This window comes from Fistularia commersonii, chromosome 1 (genome assembly GCF_037954325.1).
Source record: "Fistularia commersonii isolate RoL2024-O1a breed Wild chromosome 1, RoL_Fcom_v1.0, whole genome shotgun sequence".
Taxonomy (NCBI): domain Eukaryota; kingdom Metazoa; phylum Chordata; class Actinopteri; order Syngnathiformes; family Fistulariidae; genus Fistularia; species Fistularia commersonii.
Window position 1 is genome coordinate 27,292,183 of NC_141284.1, and position 26,175 is coordinate 27,318,357.

The window sequence follows — 26,175 nt, forward strand, 5'->3', positions numbered from 1 at the left end:
TGAAGATTTTTTTCCTCTGCAATTTTTTAATTTTGCAGTGACTTTATTGGTATCAAATGTAAAAAACATAGTATATCATTGTATAAAAAAGCATAATTCCATGTAAAAACAAAACACAGCAATTATTACAAATGTTAAAAAATACAAGAGAAGGATTCAAAAAAGGTTCATTATGACAAACTGTTTAAGGCACATGCATTGTAAAATGACCCTGACATTCAGAGTCACAAATACTATAAAAAACAATCAAACTTTAACATCTCATCATTTATTTCAATATAGCAGGAACACGAAAAGTTCACTTTTCTATTTCAGGGAGTGACATCGGTGACAGGGAAAATTGGTAAATTACTGCAGCCAACCTTCTCTCCCTGCCACCTCCACCTGCTCCAATGGCTACAGAAAATGATCTAACACACACACACACACACACACACCTCAGCCCTGTCATACAGCTCTCAACATACATGTTTTGCGCCACTCAAACTGCCACTCCAGCCATCCTCATCCAGTACCACAGTACCTCTCTTGGCACCCTGTGGTTTACTCTTCTGCAGCCTCCCTCTGACCTTCTTTATCAACTTTGGTATGAATGTTCCATCCATATCATCTTCCCATCACTTCAACATGTTTCTCTCACTATCCTTCATCCACCAAGCTGCTGCACATCCTTTCCTTTTCTATCTTCCTGTTTCGGCAACAACAATAAATCACTCTCTTTCCTTACCGTCAGACCTAGCGTACAACCTTGCTTCAAGAGGCTGAGATGCTTCTTTTTTTTTATCTTTCTTATTTTTAGTAAATAACACGAGACACAAAATATACTATCTAATGTGTGGAGAGCAAATAAAATATTTCCTGGCTTTTTTTTTTTTTTTTTTTTGGTGTGTGCCGCACAACAGAGAAAACCATGCATTCTTAAAAGTGAGAAGGTTGTAATGCTGTGCAAAGTCGGCAAAACTCTGGTAAAATTGAGACAATACAGAAACAAATATTCATATGTATATATATATACACACACACATACATATATATATATATATACATATAAAATCGGACTAGAAATATTCAGTTCCATAGAAGATTATTCTACCTTCTGTGCCACGCCACCCTCAAACATATATATATATATATATATATATTCCATATGATATTATATTTTTGAGACACTTCAGAATGCTATCTTATCTCCTGCAAGAGCAAATCATTGAGGTAGACTATGCTGGTCTGTGTTGAGGTGACAAAAAGGCAAAAGGGTTGAGTTTTTTTTTTTTAAAGATGTAAACAGATGACATGTTTTACCAAATGCCATCAAAAATTCGGTAAACCCTTGTTTTGCAAGTTGTCAGCGTTCTCGGCCACTGCATTTACTGGGACTCAAGAGTTTGCCATGTTAACTGTTGGAAACAATTTCTGAAAAAAATGTCTCCTGTGAGTTAAGAGGACAAACACAGTGCGAGTCTTCTGAGCATTTACCTCGTTGTTGATTGGCTGTGGCTTACAGCAACCACTTAATTTGTTAAATAAAAAGTTAAATAAAAAGAGATGATAAAGTCTCATTGTCTCCACTACTGCCCCCAAAGATTCAAGGACTATGAGCACGTCTACCAGACAGATTCACTGTTTTGGTGGAGATAGAGGCAGTGTTTGTAAAACTCTTTGGCAAAAGAAGGCAAATAATTTGAGTGCAATTTTATTTATTATTGTAGTCAATATTTTATTTTCATTTCCTATATTATATTAATCCCACGCAGGAAACCCAGCAGCCATTGAGCAAAGCGGGTAAAAGCTCCTTGTCTTAACAGCCCTTTGACAGGCGAGGAGATTTTTTTTTTTATCTAATGTAATTTGGTTACTTTGGTTTGTGTATTTTTCATCCTTACTGTTCCTATATGATAAGAAATAAGAATAAGGACAACTTTATTTATCCCGAAGGAAATTGTTGATGTCCATTATTATTCCTGATGTTGTTGTTGAATTTCCCCTATGGGGAGTTTCTTATCTTTAAAGTGAAAAAAAAAAACATTCACTCATGATCGACCACTCAGCCACGTGCACACACATAAAACCGTTAACTCTCTCGTTAACACAAAAAAATCTTGTCCTATAATTTGGAAAAAGGGGTGCCACAACCTCTACGAACTGTGCAGAAGATGTTTGACTGCGGAGACGAAAATTCCCCCGTGTGCTTACAGAGTGCTGTCATCTTCCTGGAAGAAATCAAGAATACAGAAGAGGAATTTAACTAAGAGATGCTCTTATATACTGATATTTGGGAGTAAAGCTCTGATGTATTCTTTCAAAGCCGCGTAAGCATTGTTTGCAAAACAGACAAACAAAAGTACTTGTAATGCTATGGAGGAGCTGCCTATCTGGCCGATGAATATGGTCGAAATGTAGTGAAAAATATAGTGATAAAACACTACAAATGTGTTTATTGAATAATCATATCAGAGAAAAGACAGGGAAAGCAAAAGTACATACATTCTGTGCTGGAATAGAAGTACCTGAGTAAAGAAAGAACCACTTTAAAAAGTAGATAACAAAAGGCGCACCGTATTATAGGGGCGCAATATCAACGAATAGGTCTATTTTCAACAACGTTATAAGGCGCATGATAAAGCATATGGTATATAAAGCGAAACAAAACAGTCAGTTTAGACAAACTTGATTCATCTCATTCATCTCGCTTTAGAAACCCTGTTACGTCTTAATATTCGGTAATATTCTGTTGAAGCACAGTATGTACCGCTACTACAATAAGTGGCGGAGGTAAGCGTACTACGTACTGTTCTCTGATTGGTTTATCGTTGGCAGCGATAGCGGACGCCTGACGGTAGTGTGAGGTTGGAACAACGTTGTATTCCAGCCGGCATAATTAGTTATCTAAGGTTGTTTGACGTTACAACCCAGATTCAACCAAAGAGCAACTTTAATACGGCGTCCCCGTGTCAGGTGGGAACGGTCTGACATTCAATGCTTACCAAAGTCGCACTAAAACATTTTGACACTATCGAAAACATTTTGACGGTTTGAGCGCAGCGTGCAACGTAAAATTGGTTGGAGGTCAGTAAGCAAAACAAGAATTCATCCTTCAATTAAGGATGGCAGTCTCTGAAATGATCTCAAAACATTCAGTCTCCCTCGCTTCTCTTTTTAAGGGGATCATGCATGAAAAACAACTAATTGTGACGTGGGGTGGTGCAAATTCTTTTCAAATGCATTACAACCATAGGAAAGAGCTTTGAAAGCTTTGAAAATGACGCCGTGCAGGATTAGCTGTAATCGAACATCACCTCGGTTTATAAATCAAACCTCATTTCACTTACTCTGCGAGGTCGTGTTTTCCCGCAGACAAGAATGTCCTCCTTTGACAAGGAACAGATGGTATCTGCTTTCACAGCTTCCATTTTCATCGGACCTATGAAAGAGAATTCCGTTTCGTGAAGCTGCATTCAAGCGAGCGGCGAAGCGTCGCGCTTACCTGTGATGTAACTGACGACCAGGCCGACGACAATGACCGTGATGCAAGATAACGCGCTGTACCACATGTAGGACAACAAATAAAGCCTTCTGAGTCCAGAGGGCTGACTGAAAAACAGAACGTGAAGTTTGACAATGTGTGTACACTATCTAAAAAACAAAAATATTGATTGTTACGGAGCCGTCTGATACCTCGAAACAAGGCTGGCCGTGGTCTCGACCGCTGTGGTGAAGTTGGTGGGCGGTAGCACGGTAGTGTAGTTGAGAAACAGCGGTTTGATGTCTGGGCCTTTAGTGAATATGCTGCCCATGCCGATCCAGAAAGCTATGGCCAGACCTGTTCCTAGGCCTGTCAAAGCCCCCTAGAGGCCACAGGAGTGAACTTATCATTGTCAGGGTTTCAACAAAAACACGGATGGAAGTGATAGCAAGATGTGTCAAATATGGACAGAGAATAGCAGAAATGTGGTGCTAAACTGCGGGAAAAAAAGTAGCACATCATGTGACCAGGAGGTTAAAAATACAATCTTTGAAATCAGATAGCTGGGAGAGATGGCTTACGCAGACGTTACAATTATAGACGCTTTTGAGTTACCGACTCACTGAAGAGAGTCTGGACGAGAAAGCACATTAAATCTTAAAAGAACTTGCCCTGGATGACGAACTACACTTTGAATCTTTCCCCAGAAACTCAGACAAGCGACATTTATGCACAACCCCTACTTCTACACAAAATTGATTCATGTAATCATATAAATGTGCTCATAAATACACATGTATATACGTTACATATTTTTACATACCTTTAACTTTATTTTTATGTATTCATTTTGATCTTTACTGTTCTTTTTATTATTATTACTATTATTCGCTATTTTATTCTTTATTTTTCTATAGAGTTCGATTTTGATTCTTCCCCACTTGACTCTCTAGCGGGAGCTGCTTTCAAACAAAAAGCGATTTCTCCCTGGGGGATCTATAAAGTATTCTGATTCTCATGGGTTTCGGAGCTCGGCCACTTCCATCTTTCTGGAAACCCCTTCTAATTCTCTGCTCGACGGACTCTAAATACTGTCTATTTTGACACTGATATATTGATCATTTTTGCTCTTTCTTATATTTCAAGGTGCTGGTTTAACAATGCTTATGTCTGGCCTGGGTGGCTATAATATAGATGATTTCATTGTTATGGTAAAGAAACACTGAAATGTTCCAGATACTGTGTAGGTATCTATATGACAACTCGATCGAGGTGAGATTTAATTTCCCGTCACATTACTTGGTTGCAAATTTGAGTGTGTAGAGTGTCACTAACGTAGGAGTTGGCGCATGGAAAGAACATCCCGAGGCTAAACAGGCCGAGAACGGGACCGCCGACCATCCCAAAAATTTTCAGGGCCACCTGGAGTTCAAAGCAAATGAGAGAGAGAGAGAGAGCACAGATTACCAAGCAAAGCTTTACGCTTGTATATTTACATGCTGTACATCGTACACTTACCTGTAGAACTGATTCTCCCAACAGCTTAATCATAAAAGCAATGGACAAACACAGCAGCCCGTAGCCCGCCACTGATTATGGGGACACAAACAAGAGAAACGTGATTTTGAAGACTTATTGTTTGACAATAGCAACATATTCAAGGCAGAAATACGAGGGCTTTGCTCACGCCTGGTGTTCAAATGCGTCAGGAGTGATCGGATTGCAAACGGAGGCTGTTTAATATCTCAGATGAATTTGACAAAAGGCGACTCGGATGGGTCTGAGATGTATGGCGATCACGTGCACCACCATCTAACTACAATATATAAATGGAAAGCAAATGACGATGATGAATGATTTTGATGTCTCCAAAAGGTTAAAACTATCCCAGCATTGCTGAGGCGCCACGTCTTGGCAAGGAGGTCACAGTGACTGCTCAGACAAACAGAGCCACTTCCATCTGAAGCCAGGAGATGGCAGTGGGCTGCCGTAAATCTTTCCACAAACCGTCCTGCTGGGCTTTCTGACAGTTCTTGTCAAAATCTTATCGTGGCAGCTGGATTTGATTTTCTTCCGAGAGGCTTCAGAACAGAGGAAGCCTCCCGGAAGAGAGGTGAAACTTCTTCAGGGGAAGAAAATCAAGCCCAGCGGCAACGATAAGAAGATTTTTTAAAAAGAATTGACCAAGACTTGGTTGACTGGAAACATCAACAGACCCACTGACAGTTGCATCCTCATTCTACTGGGCAAGGCTACAGCAAACCAAGCCATTAGACTCTCCACCAAAGACCTGTTACACTGTTGTCTGACTCACCAATGTGTGCATATATTTCTCTCAAAGCCGGATCATTTACATTAAGCATGATGTTTTGTTTGTTTTTTTTTTTCCCCTCATTCTGTTGTCTATTCCTATCCTTGGTGTTGTTCACTGCTGTCTACTTATTTGTGGATGTCTTTAGATATCTTTTATTTGTCTCTTATTTATATTTATACTCATATTTATTGATACTGTCATTGTTGCGCTGCTGTGACATAAGAGTTTCCCCTATGGGGATCAATAAAGTATACAATATATTATCATATGTTCTTACTGTCAGAAGAAGTGAAAGGTCAGTTAACACATTAATACATATAAAAAATCCCAAATAAATCACTAATCACAAATACAGACAGGCTTCTAGTTGAAAAACAACGACAGCTTTTGCATTGTTTCATTTCCTCTCAAAGCATAGACTTTAAGTCACAGGAGTCGCTTAAAACCAGGTGTAAACACACACAATGAATGCAGTTTGCCATCAGATCACGCATGCTAACACTGGGCGTGAGCGGGGCTGAAGTGTGTCGCAGACCTATCAATTTGGACAGCCAGGTTGCTCTTTCTTCTCTCATGGCGTCCACGTTGGGTCGGATGAGGTCCTCCATCGTCACCGTGGCCAAGGAGTTTAAAGCGGATGAGAGAGAGCTGCAGAAGAAACACATTTTCACATCAATTCTGTACTAGAACCTGAAGCCAAGGCCCAGGCTGACCACGGCCTGGATCTAGTTTCTATATGATCTATTTGGCCCAGGATGGATCCCAGGTCAAATAACAAATAAGGAGATAAGAGAAAACCAGGAACTGATCAGATATTGCTTATCATATTGTTACTGTATCATGCATGCGTGTGTGTGTGTCTGTTTGTATGACAATGCCAGCCAGGAGAATTCGGTGAAAAAAAACTGTATAACTGTGTGAACCTCAACTGTAAAAGATTGTACATGCACATTCTCTAACACTCTATAATCTAACATAGGACTCTATTTGCCATTGGAGTTCAGAGTAAATCTACAGGATGCAGTTCCAACTCTATAAGAGACACTGAATATTAGACAGTGAGAGGCGCCTTGTACCTGAGTGCAGCACTGAATAGACACGAAACAAAGAGTCCAGACATCCCAGGAACCCCCTTTAGCATGTCCATCATGAAGAATATCACCCTCTGCGGAAAACATGGTGTACGTACATTTTCAATTGATTATCAGGTTGGGGTTTTCCCGCTGTTAGTGACACACACAAATTACAAATCTAGATTCAGGTATTCCAGGAATATTCTGAGGGCGTCCATGGCTGTCGGATGAGTACCGAGTGCAAACTGAAATGTAAAATAATCGGGTGCAGCTTCTTCACAGGTAGCGCGTGATCAAAAACTCCTGTCAGCTTTTTAGGAGTCTGATGGCAGCGGGATAGAAACAGTTCTTCAACCTTGAGGGCCTACCTTTCAGACTTGAGGATGACGGAAGCTTTCCTGTGTGTTTTGTGGTGGTACATGTTCTGCAGAGAGGGCAGAGGAGTCCTGGTGATCCTCCTTACTACTCATTGCAGGCTTTTGCCATCCAAAGCGAGGGTGCTACTTTACCAAACAGTGATACAGCTAGTCAAGATGCTCTCCACAATGCAGATGTGGAAGTTGCGGTAGAAGATATCCCTGAGGTTTGCCATTCCAGTCTGTTCCTGTCCTGTCTGATGGCTGAACCAGGTGCAGAGAGCACACGGGATGACTGGTGAAGAACCAGCTCAGCAGTTCATGTGTTCGGTTGAACTTCCTGAGCTGGTGCATTAGCAACACAACATTTCAGTATGGTGATTGGAGGCAGTGTAGGCGTCATCTCCGTCATTTTCAGTGGGTCCAATGCTACGTCATTCTGACCACACTGGAGGACAAACTGTTCAACTTGTCATCGGCATGCAGACTCATTCCCATGTCCAATGAGGCTGATGATTGTTGTGTTGCCTGAAAAGTTCAGGAGTTTCACAAATGGGTCCCTTGAAGTTGAGTTGTTGGTGTAGAGGGTGAAGGGCAGTGGAGAGAGCACAGACCTCTGGGCGCTGATGGTCCTGTTTGGGATGTCAACCACCCCTTTTTGCTGCCTCCGGTCTGCCAGGAAGTTACTGAACCACTAATAGGTGGAGGCTGGGACGGTGTGGTGCAGAGGACTTGTAGGATGATAGCATTGAACATCAAGCTGAAGTCCACAAACAGGATCCCTGCAGAGGTCTGAGTAGTCTTGGTATTGAGGAGTGCAGTTCCCCCACTGACCGGCAGGGGGCCCTTGATGTCCTTCAGACGGGACAACGCTGCCGTCAAGACCACAGGAGTCTGAAGAGGAGCATGTCGTCACTCGGCACAGAGAAGAAGGATAACTTTGGGATCAGGATATGGAGCGTTTGAAACTGGAGGGAACTTCACAAAGCTCCAGTAATCTGTTGAAAATCAGAGTGAAGATGAGGACCATCTGATCAGTGCAGACCTTCAGAAAGGAAGTGGACAACCCTCTTGGTGTTCCGTCTCCTCAGGGGCTGCATTACATCCTAAGTGATGATGCTGTGACAGTTGGAGGCGGTTGGGAAGGAGTGTGTGGTGTTGAAAGTTGTATGAATCAGAGTTGGAGAAGCTGATGGGTGTGTTCTCAAACTTACAATATTAAGCAGGGGAGTAAGTTTGTTTCTGCTCCTTACACTTATCTGATCAGCCAGTTGTTGTAAAGGCCAAACTCCTGAAGTGGGGTGTAAACACCAGCCAGGATAAACAAAGAGAACCCCCGGGGGGGAATAAAATGACTTGCAGATATTGAATATGGTCTCCAAGTGAGGGCTGCATTTTTTTTTTTCGGCACACTGCGACATCTGTGCACCAACCTTAGCCAGCAAAAAAGCAAACACCGCCTCCCCTCCTCTTTCCCATTAGCTCTGTGTTGCAATTCAACTGATGAATTGCGCTGTCAAATCACCGCACAGTACGGTAGAGCTTATGTCTTGTTTCCTTCCGTTAAGGAGCATCAGTTTGTCAATGGTGTGTGAAAGGGAGCTGACATTCGCCAGATGTATGGACGGGAGCACAGTGTGTGCACAGTCGTTCCTCCGACTGAAATTTCCAGAAAACTTTCAGGATCAAATAAAAATGGTGGAGAAGTATCAGTAGTAGACCATCTGAAGGTGGAAAGTTCTCACTGGGTATATTGGATGTGGGAGATACAGGCTGAGATGCAAAGACAAAAAATAAAAATAAAAAAAGGACACGTAAGTAGCCGTTTGCTTGGCTTGGCCAGATATTCAATTGATGAAGTCATCCAGCTTCGCTCTGTCTTGCTTCTTAGCTGGTGCCATGGCTTTTCTCAGTCTGTACTATACAGCTTTGTACTTCATCTCATTCCGTGACGTAAATGCAAGACAGCAAGCATGCATCACGTGGCGAACCGGAGTTTAGCGAGGTTTTCTGGTCGGGAAACTTTTCTGGCTCGTTTAGCGGACATGATGTTGTCTACACGCGTGCTGGTGTGCACTCTCTAATGCACTGCTTGTTACTGTAGACATGACCAAGAGTATTCTTATCACAGGAAGCAACGTCATCAGTTTATAGATAATTACTTTATCACCTTGTTTCCACAGAGTCCTGTTATCAAACTTACAAAGAATCCATTCCGTTCATTCAGGTGGCAAAAAACAGGATAACTTTATGAATGTGCCAGTCACAAAAACAAAATAAAAAAAAAACATTGATGAGCTATTTCCTTAATTTCCCAAAGGTATTTAGATACCAAATGTGTTGCATTGTGCTGAATGCTAGAAAGTGCAGTCTGTATATTACAAGTAAAACAATTGGTAAATTAGGTGTTAAAGCTAAATCGGAAGGGGCAGAAAGGTGGAAAAAACTCACTTTATCGCTTGATGCGCTGGCCAGTTCTACTGACTCCTCCTCTCCGGAATAACAGGCAAACATCACAAGCCCTAACACACAGCTTAGGGCCAGAGACAGCTGCAAGGACGGAAACACCATATAGCAAGACCTGCACGGAGAGGTAACACTTTACTTGGTCCTCACTTGGTCATGAGTAAGAGAATATGTTTTAATAGCACAACCAGTAGTTTGACAATGGCTTCAAAGAACAGATTTTGATATTCAAAAATATTGAAAAGAACGCTTTTTCTATTTTATTGTCTACCATGGAGTGGACTATCACGCGATCATATCTGGCCAAAATGTTGATCCGGTATCACTCACAGAGGGCTGTTTACTAACCAGCTAGACTTTGTGTGTAACATTTGACCCTCCCATTTGATAAAGTGTATAGAAATCAATAAATATACAAAATCCATCCATCATCTGCTGCTTATCCTGCGCTCAGGGTTGCGAGGGATCCCAACTGTCATCGGGCGAGAGACGTGATACACCCTGGACTGGCCACCAGTCAATCGCAGGGCTACATACACAGACAAACAAATTTTCCCAAATTTTTCCCAATGAACCTGCTGCATGTTTTTGGACTGGAGGGACGAAACCAAAGAAAACCCACACAGACACGAGGAAAACGTGCAAAATCCACATAGAGTGGTAACATTTCCTTTACGGTCAAATAATAATATTCTATAGCTAATATATGGTCGAGACGGTCTCCGACCAAAAAAGTTGTGAGAAGATGCTAATCTTAATGGGCGTAGAATCTGCTTTTGACAAACCTCATGGCCTCCATCTTTGTCCGTGCACTGAGATACCGCTGGACCTGAATCTGATTCACTCCATACAATGACAGCATGAGGAAGAATCCGCCGAAACTCAAGGTCCAGAAGGTGTGTCTCTCAGTAGGATCTGGATTTAGACTTGACACAGAGAGGAATGAAGTGTGAGGATAATGAGTCTGAATATTCAGGTTTTCCACCAGGTCTTTGCTCTCGGCTCTCCCTCCTGGGCCTCGCTGTTTACACAAACCTATTGATTTGATCATTGATTGATCCTGCCACAAGTCGGCAGTCAGGTTGGATATGTTGTGTGTATTTGAAGTTCAAGGAGTGGTTTAAATAAGCAAAAAAAAAAAAAATCCTGAGAGGACTCACTTGATCCCAGATATGTGGTTCGCTTGCCAGACTTTCCTGTAGACTTGGGTTGCTCCACCAGCATAGTAAACTCCCACGATGATGGTAATGAACTGTCCTACCAACATCACAACAGTCTGAAAGACATCTGTCCAGATCACACCCTTCAAGCCGCCCTGTCAGAAGAGAAAGCCGTGTCACACAAATGCAATACAGTAAAAAAATCTGTTTGAATCTATATCATGCATTTTCAAGAAAATTCAGTTTACCGGCTTTAAAAGCTAGAGTACAATTGTGTTATTCCTTTTAAATAAGCAGAGTTATGCAGTGTTGACCTGTAATGGTTTTGCAGAGAGATGAGGTTATTCCGGGGCTTAAATGGACGGGAGTGAAGGAATCAGCCCTGAAATAAGTTATTCTTCCAATTAACTTCCAAACGCCACACAAAAACAGCTAAGAATTGACACGAAAAAAAAATGGTCACCTACCACTGTTGTGTACAACGTGCAGCTAAGCCCAGTGACCACCAACACTTTCCACAATTCAATTCCTGTCACTGAAAGAAAACAGACATTAAAAAAATAGAATAAAAATCTTCACCTGATGGTTGTGAGCGCAGACTACTGCCTGCAGATCCCGACATTCCACCATGTCTGTTTAGGGACGGCAATCATGTGTCAGAATAGTCTAAATCCATTAACTTTACCACGTGTCTTGCAGACATTAGAACTTGTCATCCAGATTTCCTTTATTTTTGTTTCATGAGGTTAGCCCATACAGCCTCGGGGGAACACAAGCAAGTGTTTTTGAGCTGGTCCCAAGCCCTGATAAAGGGTTGCGTCACGAAGGACATCGGATGTAAGACGTGTGTCAAAACTAAACACGCAAATGGAACTCGTGACTTTTGTACCATATTGGTCCGGGCCTGCGTTAACAAAGACCGCCATCGGTGCCGATGACTTACAAGGTACCGGTTGAAATTAGGCTGCTTTCGGTCACGAAAGAAGAAAAAAAAGTGTGTTTGTAAGCAAAGACAGAAGAGGAGAGGCAAGATGTTGGGGCTTGAATATTGGTACGATGACAGGAAAACTGGAGAGAGTTGGTTGACGGATGGATGACCAGATGGAAAGGTGGCGAGGAGCTGGTTTTAAGTTGTACTATCATGGTATTGATTGATAGGGAAATGGAGTGGGTGTTATCTTGAAGTAAGAGATAATCACAAATGTTCTGGAGTTTTGAAAAGAGCTCTGGAGGCAGCTGATGAATACTGTCGGGCCAAGCGGTGTGATGCTTCAGCGGTGGCCAAGGCAAAAATTCAGACATGGGAGTTCGGTGAGGCCTCGGAGGAGGAATTCCGAATGGCTTTGAGAATATTGTGGATATTGTGAATATCCACAATATTCAAGAATGTGTTTAGTGGGGACGGCTGCCGACCTCGACTTGAGACGTTGTGGAAGGAATACTTCCAAGACCTCGAGCCCAACAACACTTCCAATGAAGAAGCAGAGTTCGGGAACTCGGGGTTTGGCCCCCCCTTTTTCTGGGGCAGAGGTTGCCGAGGTAATGAAACAGCGGCTCGGCAGCAGGGCCCAAGGGGGTGGATGAGATCCATCCTGAGTATCTCACGGCTCTGGATGTTGTGGGGCCGCCCTGGCTGATGTGCCTCGGCAACATTACGTGAACATCAGGCAGTGCCTTTGTATTGGCAACCCACCCCACCTCTTTCAAAAGGGGGTTTGTAGGGTGCGCCTGCCTGAGAAGGTAATATTCGTGGGTGCTGGGAATTTGTCTCTCGGCTGGCCTGGGAACCCCTCGTGATTCACCTGAAAGAGCGGGACGGAATATTCGGATAGAGGGCGGTCTTGGCCTCTGCTTTGGCTCCTGCCTCTTCAAACCGACGCTGGATAAGTGGGTGAAAATGGATTGAAGACAGAAAGCAGAGGTTTTCAACAGCAGTTCCACAAAGAGTACTGCAGCGGGGCTTGTGAGTATTTTGGTGATTAAACTATTTTATCTTTATTTTTTAGGCCGCCCACCATTTTTGACTGCAAATTTTAATACACTTTAACGTGACTCCAACATCTTGTAGCAAATGGATAAAGGCAGAAGACGTTCTCTGCTATCATGCAATTGACAAACAATGGTGACCTTGGCATTGGTATCACTTCATAAGGTATGTTAAAATGGTGTAGATATGAACCATAGCTTAGTATATACCCGGTAGCAAGGTATTTAATAATGGCTCAAGGCTCAGTTTATTATAAAACATAATTTGATATTATACATACATTCATCAGTTTGTCGGTACTCTATCTGGAAAATGTTGAAAAACCCCGCAGTAAAGTAGCATTACAACAGCTCAGCCAAAATTACTGTACCTGTACTCAGCGCAAAGGTCGGCGCGTACATACAAACGCCCATATAGATCACCTGAAGGAGACAATAACAGACAAATTAGCAAAATCAAACGATTAAAAGGATGCGTGCTTTTAACCACCTCATTGACCGATTGGACGCTTTCAGGTTGAAAACAAGTCACACAATTAGTTTGCTATCATGCACATGAACATTAGAATCATGTGAATTAGGACATCGATATCGAATCGATACTGTTGCACCTACTGTTTGAAAGATGAAGGTCAAAGTCCCACTGATTTGCACTATTTTACTAAAGCGGCGTTCAAGGTACTGCAAAGTAGCATGAGAACTGGAGGTTATAAAGGACACGGCTCAACATACATAAGGGTTAAATATGATTCTACATACTTGGTAAATGCTGGAGATGTTCATCTTGTAAAACATTGGTATGAAAAAATGAGCAGGAATGAGAAGACCTGGAATGTATGACAAGCCAATGAACCAGTACTGTGTACCATGAGCGTAGATCTCAGCTGGAACGCCAATAATCGAAATGGCTGATTGGAATGATGAAATTAGTGACAGGGACAAAGGCAAACAATGCATGTTTCTGTCAGCCATGAAGAATTCCTCTGTGGTACGCTGGCGCTTGCCAGACAGCGCATGATACAGCCCGATGACCAAGGAGACAGCAAGCATGACAGCGAAAATCAAATAGTCCCAAGGCGTGAAGTGGATCTGGCTGGACAAAGTCATCTCGCTTGTCAGGGCTGCAGTTGTAAATTCCAATCCTCTCCTGTTCAGTCAGACCAGAAAAAATATTTTTTCCAAATCCAGTCGTCAGGAGTGTCTTGCAGCCTTGAGGGAATGAAGAAGAAAAGTTTTCGGGATGTCATTCACCTGGCAAACCACTGCCAAAGACCTTTATTATGCAATCAGATAAAAATGAAGAGTAAGCCAACCGTCTCGTCACTTTAAACTGACGTATTTGTTTCACGAAAGGAGCGTGAGGTCAAACGAAGCAAGGTCAAAAAAAACTATCTTTGTGCCTCCCAAAGTTGTTCCACACCGAAAAAAGCCCTGGCTGTCGACTGGAAATCTGACACGCACCCTCCACCCTTCACAGTTTGGACTGTGCCCTTATTGTACACAGGATTAGTGTGCGAGTCAAACGGCAAAACTGGATCACATTTGTGAGTCAAAACCAAACAAACGAAAAAAAAGCAAACGACTGCCTGAAGTTTTAACTTAAAAATCTTGAAGGAAAAAAATATCATTAATTATAACATTAATTCTTGAATATAAACATTAATCAACTTTCACTTTTAAGAGACCATTCAGAAAACATGATGTGAACAGGAATACTGAGAGAAAGAAAAGCTCACCTTTCCAGAGGAGCCCTCGTGTCTTCTGGTGATGGCAGCAGCCATGGCTCTGGGAGGAGCTTCTTCCACCTTGACTCATGCAAAGCGGTAAACCCCAGAAGGCATCAGGTCGCAACTGAAGCACCTCACCTGTCAGGTGGGCAGACACCTGAGCCTGGACAAAGCCTGCCGCATTGAGAGAGGTCACTGTCAGGGGCATTAACATTTATCACCAGCTATTGTTATACATTAAGCTACATGCAGATTGGTCTTCAGATATGATATTCTTCACAATCAAAAAAAGGTTGTGTTTAAATTTACATTTCTCAGTTCCTGAGTCACAATTCTGTGCAGTTTCCATTTCAATTGTCGGTAAAATAGACAAACTTAAACCTGTTGGCCTAGTCTTTGTCCTTTCTTTTATTATGATCAACAAATTAAAAGGCAAATCTCAAAATCAGTCTTGCTCTTGAAATTTCTAGTTAAAGTTAAAAGTTAACACTGGCCCTGAATTTACTTGGAATCTTATCATAATCATTGACGTGGTTGACACATGACCGTTTGCTGGAACAGGAACAGTTGGATTTGAAAAGATAATCAAATTCAAACATCCCACTGGGAGAACAGGTTATGCAATAATGAATTGAAATGACTGTGTAGATTTATTAGTTAAAAACTACATATAAATGAAGTTCGATCGTCCAAATCAACAGGGAACTGTAGACATTTGCTTCGCAAGTCTTTCTTAATAGACACAGAATGTGGACTAACTACTGCGGTCTGCCTTCGTCGTTAAAATTCAGGCTGCAGGCATTTCCTTTTCTGAAAACAGAACTTGTCGAGTAGAGAACAAAAAGTTCAATTTAGATATGAATGTTGAGGTTCTCAGTCATCTGGGTCATGGGGAATTTGTTGCTCAAATCGAGTTGTTGTCGCAACTGCACTTGAATTTCTTCACTTGAAGACATTTCAGCCTTAATCCTAGAGGCTTCTTCAGCTCTGATGACCTGTGCGGAGTTTCCCAAGGTTGTGGGCGGATCTAGACTATGATGGCTTGTTTTGTAAATGAAAGAGTTGATGGTCAAAAACTAGGTCGAAGGGGGTTGTTATGCTAGTGAGGGTGTCGTCAAGTGGGGTCAAAGGAGCAATTTTCGGGGATTAACTGGACTGGTATGTGAAAAGGTAAAGCCACACTTGTCAGAATGTGAGACAAAAGAATGAAACCTGTTGGATCACATGAGCTGAGGCTCAGGTGGAAGTTTACCGGGGGCTAGTTCTGGTGGTGGATCTTTCCTGGATGTTTAGAGGTGCAGATGGGCCCAATCCACATGTGCTTATCTGTCTTGATATTGATCCCAGTACGGCGTTATACTCCTCTCTCCAACCATCTGTCTTCTCTGGCCAGAATACAGTCATTGCTGTTTTCAAATGAACGTCCCTTATCCTTCAGGTGTAGGTGGAACGCCGAGTCCTGTCCTGAAGTAGTGGCTCTCCCTGTGTTGGGCCATCCGTTTGTGTAAGGTTGAGGGGTGAAATGTCTTAAAATGAAAAAATTCAAGTCCAATTGCCATGACAAGAAGATTTCAAATTCAGAATTGTATAAAATGTGCCTCAGATCATCCAACAAATGAAGAAGTTTTCTCATTTATTAAGTGACTGGGGGAAATAACCCTGGTCAGACAGTTAGTAGAGACACCTGGAGCAAAAAGATCAGTTAGTTCATACAGCAGGGGAGTTTCCATGTGAGAATAATGCCAAAAAAACAAACAAAAAAAAAACCCTGCAACTGAGTCATTCAGAAGGAAGTAAGCCATGAATGAGTAACTGAAATGTCAAGAAAACCACAATGAACTCTGAGTATTCAGGAGGGAAAAACGATATGCTAAAAATTTGAGATGATTAAACATCAAGTAACGGTTAGCTTTTTTGAAGGACTGTGATGTATAGGGACGATAATACTTGTCTTTTTGGCATGTTTATTTCAATAAATTAACTACCATAGGGATCTATGAACATTAGAAAGGAGTTCATGTCAAGAAAAAAAAAAAAATCACAGGGCTTGTGTTATATATTTTGCTGTCTTGAAATTGTTTCTTATTTGATTAATGTGAAAATTAATGTATCGACTGCAGAACTTTAATTTTGTTGGCAGACAACTAAACCATAACTGCTATTTGTGATGCATATAAAAATATGTGAATTCATATGTGAATTTTACTGTTCAAGTAAAGGTTCATCTTACGACATTCGTCTTCATTTTGAAAGCAATGTCAATATGTACTTCCTCTACTTGCACATCCTGTGATCGCAAGTTTTTACATTTAAATTTTGCACTGTTTCTTTCAACTTACACATCTTGTTAATACTATATTTTCCTTCCTATTTGGCTTCACTGTGAACAGCGAAATAAGAATTTCATTGTACAGGAAGACGTTCGACAATAAACACTATGAATCTTGAATAAAACAAATCAGCTTAGCATTCTCACAAGAGTATTTACTGATACCTTCGTCTATAAGCAAACAGCATTGCTATATTCTTACAGTTCTAAATACATATTTGTAATAAACATACCATTTTCTCACTTTCCGCTGACGTTAAATGTCGAGTCTCAGTCTCCATTTTGACATTAATAGCCATTTCTCTTGTTTTACCGTTTACTTTTTTAACGCCGTGGACCACTTTCATGCTTTTCAAACATTTTTTAACACGTATCCGCCCACTCAAGAAACACATTTTGTCCTTAAATGTTAGCGATGCGCCTTTAAGACGAGCGTAAAAAACTGCCGTAAAGTCATACGGCTAATGTCGTAAAAAGCAAACCCCCGCCAAAATCAAACATCTGAGTTATCGACCTAACAGTTGGAATCAAAACACAACATTACCTGAATCCTTGAATCTTTAAATCCTTAAAACCCGGACACGACATGGACACGATAATCACACCGGCACCGTCGACCAACGGTAATTATCATAATTAGCCTAGCCTAGCTTAACTTAGCTTAGCTTTGCGCATTTAGGCGTTTGCTTTGGTGCTCCCTTCCACAGAAGCTAGTTTTGTACCTCCACCTTTTATTGACGACTCTTCTTCTTCCGACTTTACACCTGGCCGGCATGTTTTGTCCGAATCCAGGGGTTTTAGGTCAGCTGTGTGCGCTGGAGGCCGAGGCGAGGAGGAGTGGCAAGAGTCCGCTCGGCGAGCCGACACGCCTGGAGAAGCTAAGGGTGACCGTTAAGGCGCTGACCGCGAAGAGGGACCGGCTAAGAGCGGAGGTCCGGGGAAACACAGTAAGAGCAGGGTGGGGTTTACAGGATCCCTGCTTCTTCTTCAACTTCATCTCTTTTTTTTTTCCACTGCATCCATAAATCTTCTCTTTTGTCTACCTCACCATCCTTCTACCAATACATTCACCATCCATCCTACTTTACCTCCAAAACATCCAACAAGTGGGCTCATTCCTGGTCCTATCCATCCTTGTTACCCCCAAAGAAAACCTCAATATTTCCTCTGTGGTACATGTGTATCTCTCTGATTATACTTTTTATTTTTTAATCAAATATCACCCCAAAATTTCCATAGCTGTTTGAACTGTTTATTCGCCTCCTTTCCAAACTCTCCATTGCTGGATTGTTGACCCAAAGTACTCAAAATCCTCCACCTTCTTTATCTCTCCTCCCTGTGACCTCTCATTTATCCCTTATGGCAGATTATCCAAATTATATTTTTAAGAAAAGTATTGTTTTTTTTACACATCTCTGTTATTTTTCACTGCATTCTTTGCTGATATTTTGGTTATCTCTTGCAGGATCAGAATATGACCATAATTATGGAGATCAGTGGCAAGGGGTGGGGGTTCTTGGTTTATTTGATTGTATGAATTATTTTTTCTTTCTTTCTTACTCACCGTAATTTTAATGCTGAATGTATGAATATATGTATTACTGCAATGACCTCCAGGAGTGAAGTATGATAATTCAGGTCAGTTTAACAGGGGCATCTCTGTCGATATTCAATTTGCACACCACTACTTTGCTTGCAAATCTGCAGAGTTCTAATGCCTGTTGTTACTCTTATCAATATTATTATTTGTGATCATCCTGCAGGAAGAAGATGAGAACACGGCTAAAGACTCGGAGAGCTGTCAGCTGATGGACAGAAAAAAACAACTTCAATACCTTCTGCATGCACATCATCTCATTGGTACGATGGCATGGGCAGGATGATATATTGACATATTGTGATATTTGGATTGCATATTTTTTACATCTTGTCTTACAGTTCTCATCATGAAGACAATAAAGTTGACTTCGACTTCATGATAAGAACTGTAACACAAAATGTATGTCTACCCCGAGACACCCATCAGTACAAGTCATTCTTATGCAAAAAAACAACCTTAAAATCAAATTGAAATGACTGAGAAATTTTGCAATTAGTGCTTTAAATATATGCATGAAATTGCTTAAAAATTTAGACATTATTGCCTGAAAATTTTGCACGTGAAAGACTTTTTCCTCCAAATTGTTAAAATTGGAATTTGAATAAAAATACCCAAAATGGAAACAAAAGTCATAATTTTTACATTCAGTCAACATTCTTGTTTTCTATCAGGCACAACATTCCATACCGGAGTAAATACTTTGATTATGTATTGATACAGAAAGCTTTCTGAATTTAATTCTATTTGTTATTTTCACCTTGATTTAATCATCAGCGTATCACCTCTATGGTCCTTTTTCACGGCTAAATTACATGTCATGTCGTTTATAACTCAGCGTTTTGTCGGCTGATGTCACAGGTGGTTACGACATCGTAAAGACCCGCGACGGGAAAGGACTGAGCGTGTCTTTGGCCACCGCCTATCACGGCGTTTACCTAGACACTTACAACCTGGAGATCGACCTGAAGCCGGTACTGAGGATCACTCGACACAACATCCCCCCTTCCATCGCGCTGAGCAGGCTGGCTGAGCAGAGCAACATGCAGGCAGATATAAGGGGTTTTCTTGGGACCCTCAGCCAACACCTCAATGCCTTCGCCGGCCGCCAGCAGCAGCTGAAGCTTGTGAAGGTACCGGTGCCGGCCATTTTTTGTTGTTGAAAAATAACTGTAGCCCTGGTTACTATCAGAAACTTTCAGACATTTACACGGCAGTAAATGTTCAGGGTTTTAAAAGAGACATGGGTTCATATCAGAGGCTGCAAAAGAGTAAGCAGACCTCGAAAGAGGATAGTATTCAGCGTTGGCCATTTGTGATGTTCTACTCTGTGACAGGAACTCCATGAATCCGTCAACGTGATGGAGAGCAATGCCTTGTGTTCATTACTGGTGCTGATGTTCACCGTGCCCAAAACCAATACTGCAATTCTCTGCAAGCTGGAGTACACAAACCACAGAAGATGGCTCCCCACGCGCGTCCACCTGGACTGCGACGGTAAGGTCTTTCCACTGGACCCGTTTTAGGCAGCGGGACACATTAATACTCTTAAACTCTAGTTCAGGGGTCGGCAACCTTTAACACCCAAAGAGCCATTTGGACCCGGTTTTCTCGGAAAAGAAAACACTGGGAGCCGCAATTACTTTTTGACGTCTAAAATAAAGGTACCACTGTATATATTGCTTTTTATTACCTTTACACTTTGTATAAACAAGTGTGTTGTGTGTTGCTTCTGAAATTCACAAAGTATTACGGAGAAAATTAAATTTTATTTATGTAAAGAACTCATTTTGAGCTTTGGGCTTTCAGAGCGTGTAGCGGAGCCTTCACCTAAATTTTAAAAATAAATCGGGAAAAAAATCACTGTGTCGGTAAACAATAAAAATAAATATTTGCAAAATATCTTCATAAATATTTATTTTACCTGGTTTATGGGACTTCTGCTCCTGAACTTCTGCGCACAGCATCTGCAAATCGGGACTTTACCGGCCGGCGGGTATACGGGGTTCTGCGAGTGTGACGTTATTTTGAGCGGCGAAAAATAATACATATCATTTTATTTAGTAATTCAAGATCACAATAATCTTCCAATTTAGAACTAAAAGTTAAAAAAAGGAATTAACACAAATGAAATACACTTCAATTAAATACTTATAATTTATGTTCCCAAGCCACTCGGGGCCGCAGTGTAAAGATGAAAGAGCCGCAGGTTACCGACCCCTGGACTAGTTGTATCACTTTTGGAGAATCCTGACAAATACTTTTGCTAAATGTGTTCCTCTAACCTATCAGGACACCACCACCATTGCCTTTTTATGTCTGAGAATTCAGCTGGGTTCAAGATTAGGGAAGAATAAGAAACTGCATAAAAAAAACAAACATGCAGTACAAGAATAGAAGCTATGAACTTTTAAATGAAGCTCTATTTTAAATGCATTTATATGTATATATCTCCCTTAATCATGCTCTTAACTTTCACGAAATACCATGTTTTATAGATGAAGAGCTTTCTGATTCTCCTCCGTGGAAGAGAAACTGCAGCCTACTGATGGACACTCCAGTTCACAAAGCTCTGGAAGAGATGAAGAAAGCGGGGGATATTGTTTAATTTATTAAGAGCAACTTTGAGATTTAAAAGAACTGTAAAACACAGAAACATTGTATGTATTTTATATAAGAGCAATATTTGTTACACTTTAGGTAATGACCTTTGACTACGCAGTAATATAGATCCACGCTTCTGTACATATCTTGGCTACAACATTATATAATTTTTGATACTTTGTTGAATGTAGGTTTAGGAGTTAATGTCACTTATTTGAGTTTAAGAACTGAAAACAACTGACATTCAAACTGTATAACTCAGTTGTGCTGCTATCGCACTAAAATCTGGTCCCTTCCGAACATCGCAAAGTCTCAATCACATGACTTATAGTCCTGTTCTGGTTGTTACAGTCTATTTTACTCTGACATTTGTTGAAATAAACACCTTGAAACCTTTTAAATAGGGCTTAAATATCAGCTGATTTATTCATTACTCGGGGGAAAAAAAAAAATTCTTCCATCTATCAGATGCAACTTCCGCTCCTGAAAGCATGTCAGGCCTTTAGAATAAAATTCAGCTGTAAAAAAAAAAAACACATTGACATTCCTCATGGGAGATTTTTGAAGTCACTCCGTTCTCCATTTTTCCTTCAGAATTTCAGCAAACGCTGTCATCCTTTTGTGTAAAGTTTCAGTCTGAACCCGTTTCAGACGCTCGGTTTCCTCCCACGCTTCCAGACGTTTCCGGGCCAACTCCCTCGCCGATATCGAGTCTATCCTCGCAATGTTTTTCATCTGCATCAGCGACACGTTGGTCCCTATTTTCCCTCGATGTCTCACCGTATTGTTTGCGGGGAATGCGGATATAGACCGGCTCTGCTCCAGCAGCTGGACTTCCTGTGACGCACTGGAAGCCAGCATCCTGCCGTCAGATGTGTGTCTCAGCCTGAGGCGTATCTCTGAATTCCTGCGCTCGCCGATTTCTCTCATGGCTATTTGGACTCTGGCTTTTGGCTCGCACACTTTGAGCAGAGCCACTCTTTCCTGGTCATCGGTCAGCTTGTTCCGTCTCCGCCGCAGCAGCGTGCAGGTGTATCGGTACTGCTTGTCCAGCAGGGCGAGTTTGGATTGGAGATCTTTGTCCTCCTTCAGGTTCAGAACTCTCACCGCTCTCTGTAACGCAGGACCTTGGTACGTTTGAGCCATGACATACCAGACGTGAAGATTTTTGAAGACCCACATCCACTCAAACCGCTGACTCAATTTTCCAGGTCTAGAGAATCAGAGAAAAAAGCTAAAAAGTCTTGGAAAATTAATTTCAAACGTTCTGTTTTGCCAATCCGTGACTATGATCCACCTGTGTCAGGATTAAAATCTGATACGAAGTTGTAAAATTCACTTGAATCATGTTCACTGGGCTCTTGTCAAAAGAAATAAACTGGAAAGAGTGACTCGAAAAAAAAAATTCAAAAATTCTTGGAAAAATCAGGAAAATTTGAAAGCGATGACTTAAAAGCCTGCAGGGGCTAAAAATTAAGAACACAAGAAACTAAATATGTGCATATACGGGTAAAATGACCAGAAAAGGAACAATCCACAACAAACACACTGCCATAGTAAAGTGAAAAATGATGACGTATTTTTACTTCCAAACAATTCCTACTTGGAAATTGAGGAAAGAGATTAAAAAATATTCCTTTGTCAAGCCTGTCGTGGCGGAAGTAAGGATATTGTAACATACGCAAGTCTAATCATTTCTGAGAAAGGAGACCCCGAGTCCACATCCTGAATTAAATCTGTCTGATATAAAAGTTATTTCCTCACCCGATGGAAGTTTTCTTTCCAACATAGTGGTTGCGCAGGTGTGTGTGTGTGCTGCTATGGTTGTGTATCTGTGATGTGTAACACAAGCCTTCTGTGTTTGAGTTGAAGAGCGCGGCGTTGCTGGCGAGTGTGAGCGTGTTTCTTTGTGCGCTGACAAAATCCTCACACGATTCAATTACAGGTGACCTTCGGGGTGAGGTGACGTGGCCTCTGATCAATACATATTGATTTCGCGTTAAATCAAAGAAGAACATGCTCTTGCATAGGTTGTGTTTTGTCGAGTAAAACATCTTCAATTTTTTTACATGTTTTTACGCTTCAGGGGTTGCAATATTGTAGATCCATGTTATTTACATAAAAAAATGTAAGTCGGTTATGTATCTATAAGTACTTTACAGTATAGGTTAATGTTTCATCTTGCATTAAGATTTAATGTGTATTTAAAACAAATTTAGCCTTAGAATATCTACATGTGTGAAATGCTAATTGTATTACGATTATTATTATTCAGGAAAAATGTTAATCAAAAAATTCTCAGTTGCTGGTTCAGAGGCTAACTGAGCCACCTGCTGCCCAGAATCAGGAATACAAGCAGGGGTTCACACATTATTGGACCATTGGACAATGATGCTCGAAATAATTTAATCTACAATATATAAAGATATAAATAAACAATGATGTAAACAGCTTTCTTTATAATTTCTTGAAATGCAAATTTGAACTGCAGCCACTTCTTTTGTAGACCATCCTTAATGTTGTGTTTGCAACCACTTTCCAGCTCTGATTTTTTTTACGCCAGGGTTTGTTTGCATCCTGTTGTATCCACCAGCTAATGATGACATTAATCGATTGGATCGTAACATTTTTATGACAAACTTTAAAAAAAACAAAAATGCAATGACCGCCAAAGAAGAGCCGAAATTGTGGGTGAAAGTCCCGGTTGGGGATTTTGAGATTTTAACCGGTTCCTCCTAAAACTGGCCCAGAAGAAGACAATGGCAGCGGCAAGCAGGACCCGACGCTATTTATTTTTGTCACTCTATTTATATCGGTGTTTAGTTCTAGTCGTGTATTTTTCACCCTCTCTGTTCCTCAATGTTGCCCATTATCATCCCTGATGGTGTTGTTGTCTATTTATCTGCGGTCTATTTATTTGTGGATTTTTTTGTTTTGCTATCTTCTATCTTCTTCCTTTCTATCCATATTTATATTCATATTTACATTAATATTATTTCCTTTTTTTTCCCTCAGACATCCTAACTGTTATGCTGCTGTGACAGAGGGATTTCCTTTTATTCAATTTTTTTGTAATTTTAAAACATCTTATTTTATTACCTTTATGCTATGTATAAACAGAATGTGTTTTATTTTTTTTGTTTTGTTTTTTTTTAAATTAATGACCAACTGCAGAGAAAACAAAATTACATTTCCGCATGCAAAAAATTATTTTAAACTCCTATTTGAGTCCTTCTTTTATTTATGACAAAAAAATTAAAAACGCCAAACATAATTTATCCAGCTTTAGCAAAGCAACAATGCTGTCATCCTTTTATTGGCACGTGCAGTCGCTTATTAAGAGTGACAAAAATAATTTAACATGTTTTATTTAGATGTTCCAAAATCACCATAATCTTTAAATTTTAAAATTACATTTAAAAAATGATCGAACAAAAATGAAATACAAGAAAATTTGAAGAGAATAACTTTTTTTTTTTTTAAAAAAAAGGCACCATAAATGGCTTGAATATATTTTTATAACTCTGAAACACTGCATTACTTAAATTAGCTGTGAACACGGTGAAATCATTTCTTATATCCAATAATTTAAATTATCAAGCAACAGTCCAATCACTTCTTCAAATGTTTTAAATCATAGAGATAATTTGTCCGTTTGATTTATTTGGATTGAAGTTTGTCAGAATAAAGTTTTAAGTCATGAGTGTCTTTGAGGACTTAACTGCCCAATCTTAATTTTTGACTAGTTATTTGGGTGCAGCTTAAACCAGAGATTATCCCTCCCGTGTATGGATTTGTTAGACGCTGGAAATGGGATTAATTTGGTTAATTTGCAGGGATCAGTCACATTGCCAGTCAATGTTGATACTCTTTTCAACAGCTTTGTTGCAACATTATTGCGAAAAAACTCCGTCACCACCGAATTGCACCATTAGACTGCTAAGTTTAACGTCGTCATCCCATCCTGGGAGACATTTTTATCCCCAAATACACAAATGCACCTATAAAAATAATAGGTCTTCTACGAGGACACGCACTGGAAAGAACACCAGACACACATTTTGCTAAAATGTTTTTGTTTTGTTTTTTCACCTGCCCGTTGCCAACTGAAGGTCACAGTCTGTTACACTCAAGTGTCTGGAAGGGAAATATTTTTTCTATTTCTTGTGAGAAATAAGTCCACCTGCGCTTTATGTTTGTTCACATAGTTGTGTTTTTGTCTGCAAAACTGGAGCATTTAAGCACATTTCCTGGCATGGTGTCGTCTTTTCCATGCTTTCCATGCTTTTTTGTTTTGTCTAATTAGACTGTCCACATTTAGACAAGAGACTAAACTTGCTGGATGCGTTTTTTTGTTTTTTTTTTTAACCTGCTCATTTTCCCTACACCTGTTTTGACATATTTTTTTAAAAATAAAAATGGAAACGTGGGATGATCAATTCTGATTTCCTATTACAGATTCCTTCCCAGTCTCCCGTACAATCACATCCAACCAGGACTTTTATGGACCATTTTTCCCAAAACTGTTCACAGTCATTGCTGAAATAGTGATTTCCAGAGTGACCTGAGCTCAGACGAGGGTGAGATTTTTTTTCTTCCTCTCTTTGCTTCCTCTTAGTCATTAATGAAAGAAAATTAAAAAAAAAAAAACACCCACATGCATTTTCTCCAAGTTCTGCTTTTTGCTGATTTTATGTGAAGATAACTAAAAGTTACTACTTTATAGAACAATTTAAAAAAAACAGTGGTCAATTTTCAAATCTATTGGTTTCTTATTAAAGGAAAGGATAAAGCCCCACATGCACACCCTGATTTTTATATCTTACCAATCGCCTCTCCGACCATGAAGGACGTTGATGACTGCACGGGCTGCCAGGAACTTCCCTCTGGTCAAACCCATGTCACGGCTCTCCGTCCGGGGGTTGACAGATGGCGCCTCTGCTGGAAGCGTCGGAGAAGCCTTCCAGGTCGGAGTATTCCTCCGCCGCTGACCTTTAAAATAAGAAGAAAGAAGACGATCCAACTACGATTTCGTTAGGGTTGAATATCTGGTGGACCTGAAGATGAGGAGGAGACACGGTTTTGTCGATCAGGTGTTTT

General features: G+C 40.6%; 3 protein-coding genes and 1 long non-coding RNA gene across 5 annotated transcripts; 2 read left to right on the forward strand and 2 right to left on the reverse strand.

The window, feature by feature from the left end:
* Positions 1-17,541, reverse strand: slc5a6b (solute carrier family 5 member 6). 2 transcript variants are annotated; one of them, XM_086157680.1, is made up of 17 exons: positions 17,419-17,541; positions 14,555-14,719; positions 13,578-14,027; positions 13,434-13,499; positions 13,190-13,241; positions 11,300-11,367; positions 10,833-10,987; positions 10,458-10,598; positions 9,658-9,787; positions 6,854-6,942; positions 6,313-6,425; positions 4,982-5,052; positions 4,799-4,885; positions 3,676-3,845; positions 3,485-3,591; positions 3,330-3,421; positions 1-2,210 (listed from the first exon to the last, which is right to left on the reverse strand). In XM_086157680.1, the coding sequence occupies exons 3-17, from the start codon at positions 13,923-13,925 to the stop codon at positions 2,190-2,192; spliced, it is 1,710 nt and encodes a 569-aa protein (XP_086013806.1). In that variant the 5' UTR covers positions 13,926-14,027; positions 14,555-14,719; positions 17,419-17,541; the 3' UTR covers positions 1-2,189. The 2 variants fall into 2 exon arrangements, with proteins under 2 accessions (XP_086013806.1, XP_086013805.1); XM_086157679.1 differs by lacking the exon at positions 17,419-17,541 and adding an exon at positions 17,108-17,249.
* Positions 17,336-21,302, forward strand: cenpo (centromere protein O). The gene is made up of 6 exons (XM_086157821.1): positions 17,336-17,497; positions 17,667-17,821; positions 18,638-18,734; positions 19,333-19,604; positions 19,809-19,968; positions 20,970-21,302. The coding sequence occupies exons 1-6, from the start codon at positions 17,461-17,463 to the stop codon at positions 21,077-21,079; spliced, it is 831 nt and encodes a 276-aa protein (XP_086013947.1). The 5' UTR covers positions 17,336-17,460; the 3' UTR covers positions 21,080-21,302.
* LOC147238032 (uncharacterized) lies at positions 20,308-26,162 on the reverse strand. The gene is made up of 3 exons (XM_086157935.1): positions 25,902-26,162; positions 21,856-22,288; positions 20,308-21,043 (listed from the first exon to the last, which is right to left on the reverse strand). Exons 2-3 carry the CDS (start codon positions 22,255-22,257, stop codon positions 21,014-21,016), a joined length of 432 nt encoding a protein of 143 aa, XP_086014061.1. The 5' UTR covers positions 22,258-22,288; positions 25,902-26,162; the 3' UTR covers positions 20,308-21,013.
* Positions 22,070-25,709, forward strand: LOC147238033 (uncharacterized). Its single transcript, XR_015107017.1, has 2 exons — positions 22,070-22,206; positions 25,534-25,709. It is a non-coding gene; the product is annotated as an uncharacterized LOC147238033 (long non-coding RNA).
* Positions 26,163-26,175: the final 13 nt, after the last annotated feature.

Bases quoted from the DNA above. Each gene is read 5' to 3' on its own strand.
- cenpo (XM_086157821.1), top strand. From the start codon at position 17,461: ATGGACACGATAATCACACCGGCACCGTCGACCAACG. The intron at 19,605-19,808 runs GTACCGGTGCCG...ACTCTGTGACAG, and splicing joins AGCAGCTGAAGCTTGTGAAG to GAACTCCATGAATCCGTCAA. The intron at 19,969-20,969 runs GTAAGGTCTTTC...CATGTTTTATAG, and splicing joins CGTCCACCTGGACTGCGACG to ATGAAGAGCTTTCTGATTCT.
- LOC147238032 (XM_086157935.1), bottom strand. From the start codon at position 22,257: ATGTGGGTCTTCAAAAATCTTCACGTCTGGTATGTCATGGCTCAAACG. The intron at 21,044-21,855 runs GTGAGACATCGA...CATCTCTTCCAG, and splicing joins CATTCCCCGCAAACAATACG to AGCTTTGTGAACTGGAGTGT.
- slc5a6b (XM_086157680.1), bottom strand. From the start codon at position 13,925: ATGACTTTGTCCAGCCAGATCCACTTCACGCCTTGGGACTATTTGATT. The intron at 10,599-10,832 runs GTGAGTCCTCTC...CTCTGTGTCAAG, and splicing joins AACCACATATCTGGGATCAA to TCTAAATCCAGATCCTACTG. The intron at 6,426-6,853 runs GTACAAGGCGCC...TTTCTTCTGCAG, and splicing joins CTATTCAGTGCTGCACTCAG to CTCTCTCTCATCCGCTTTAA.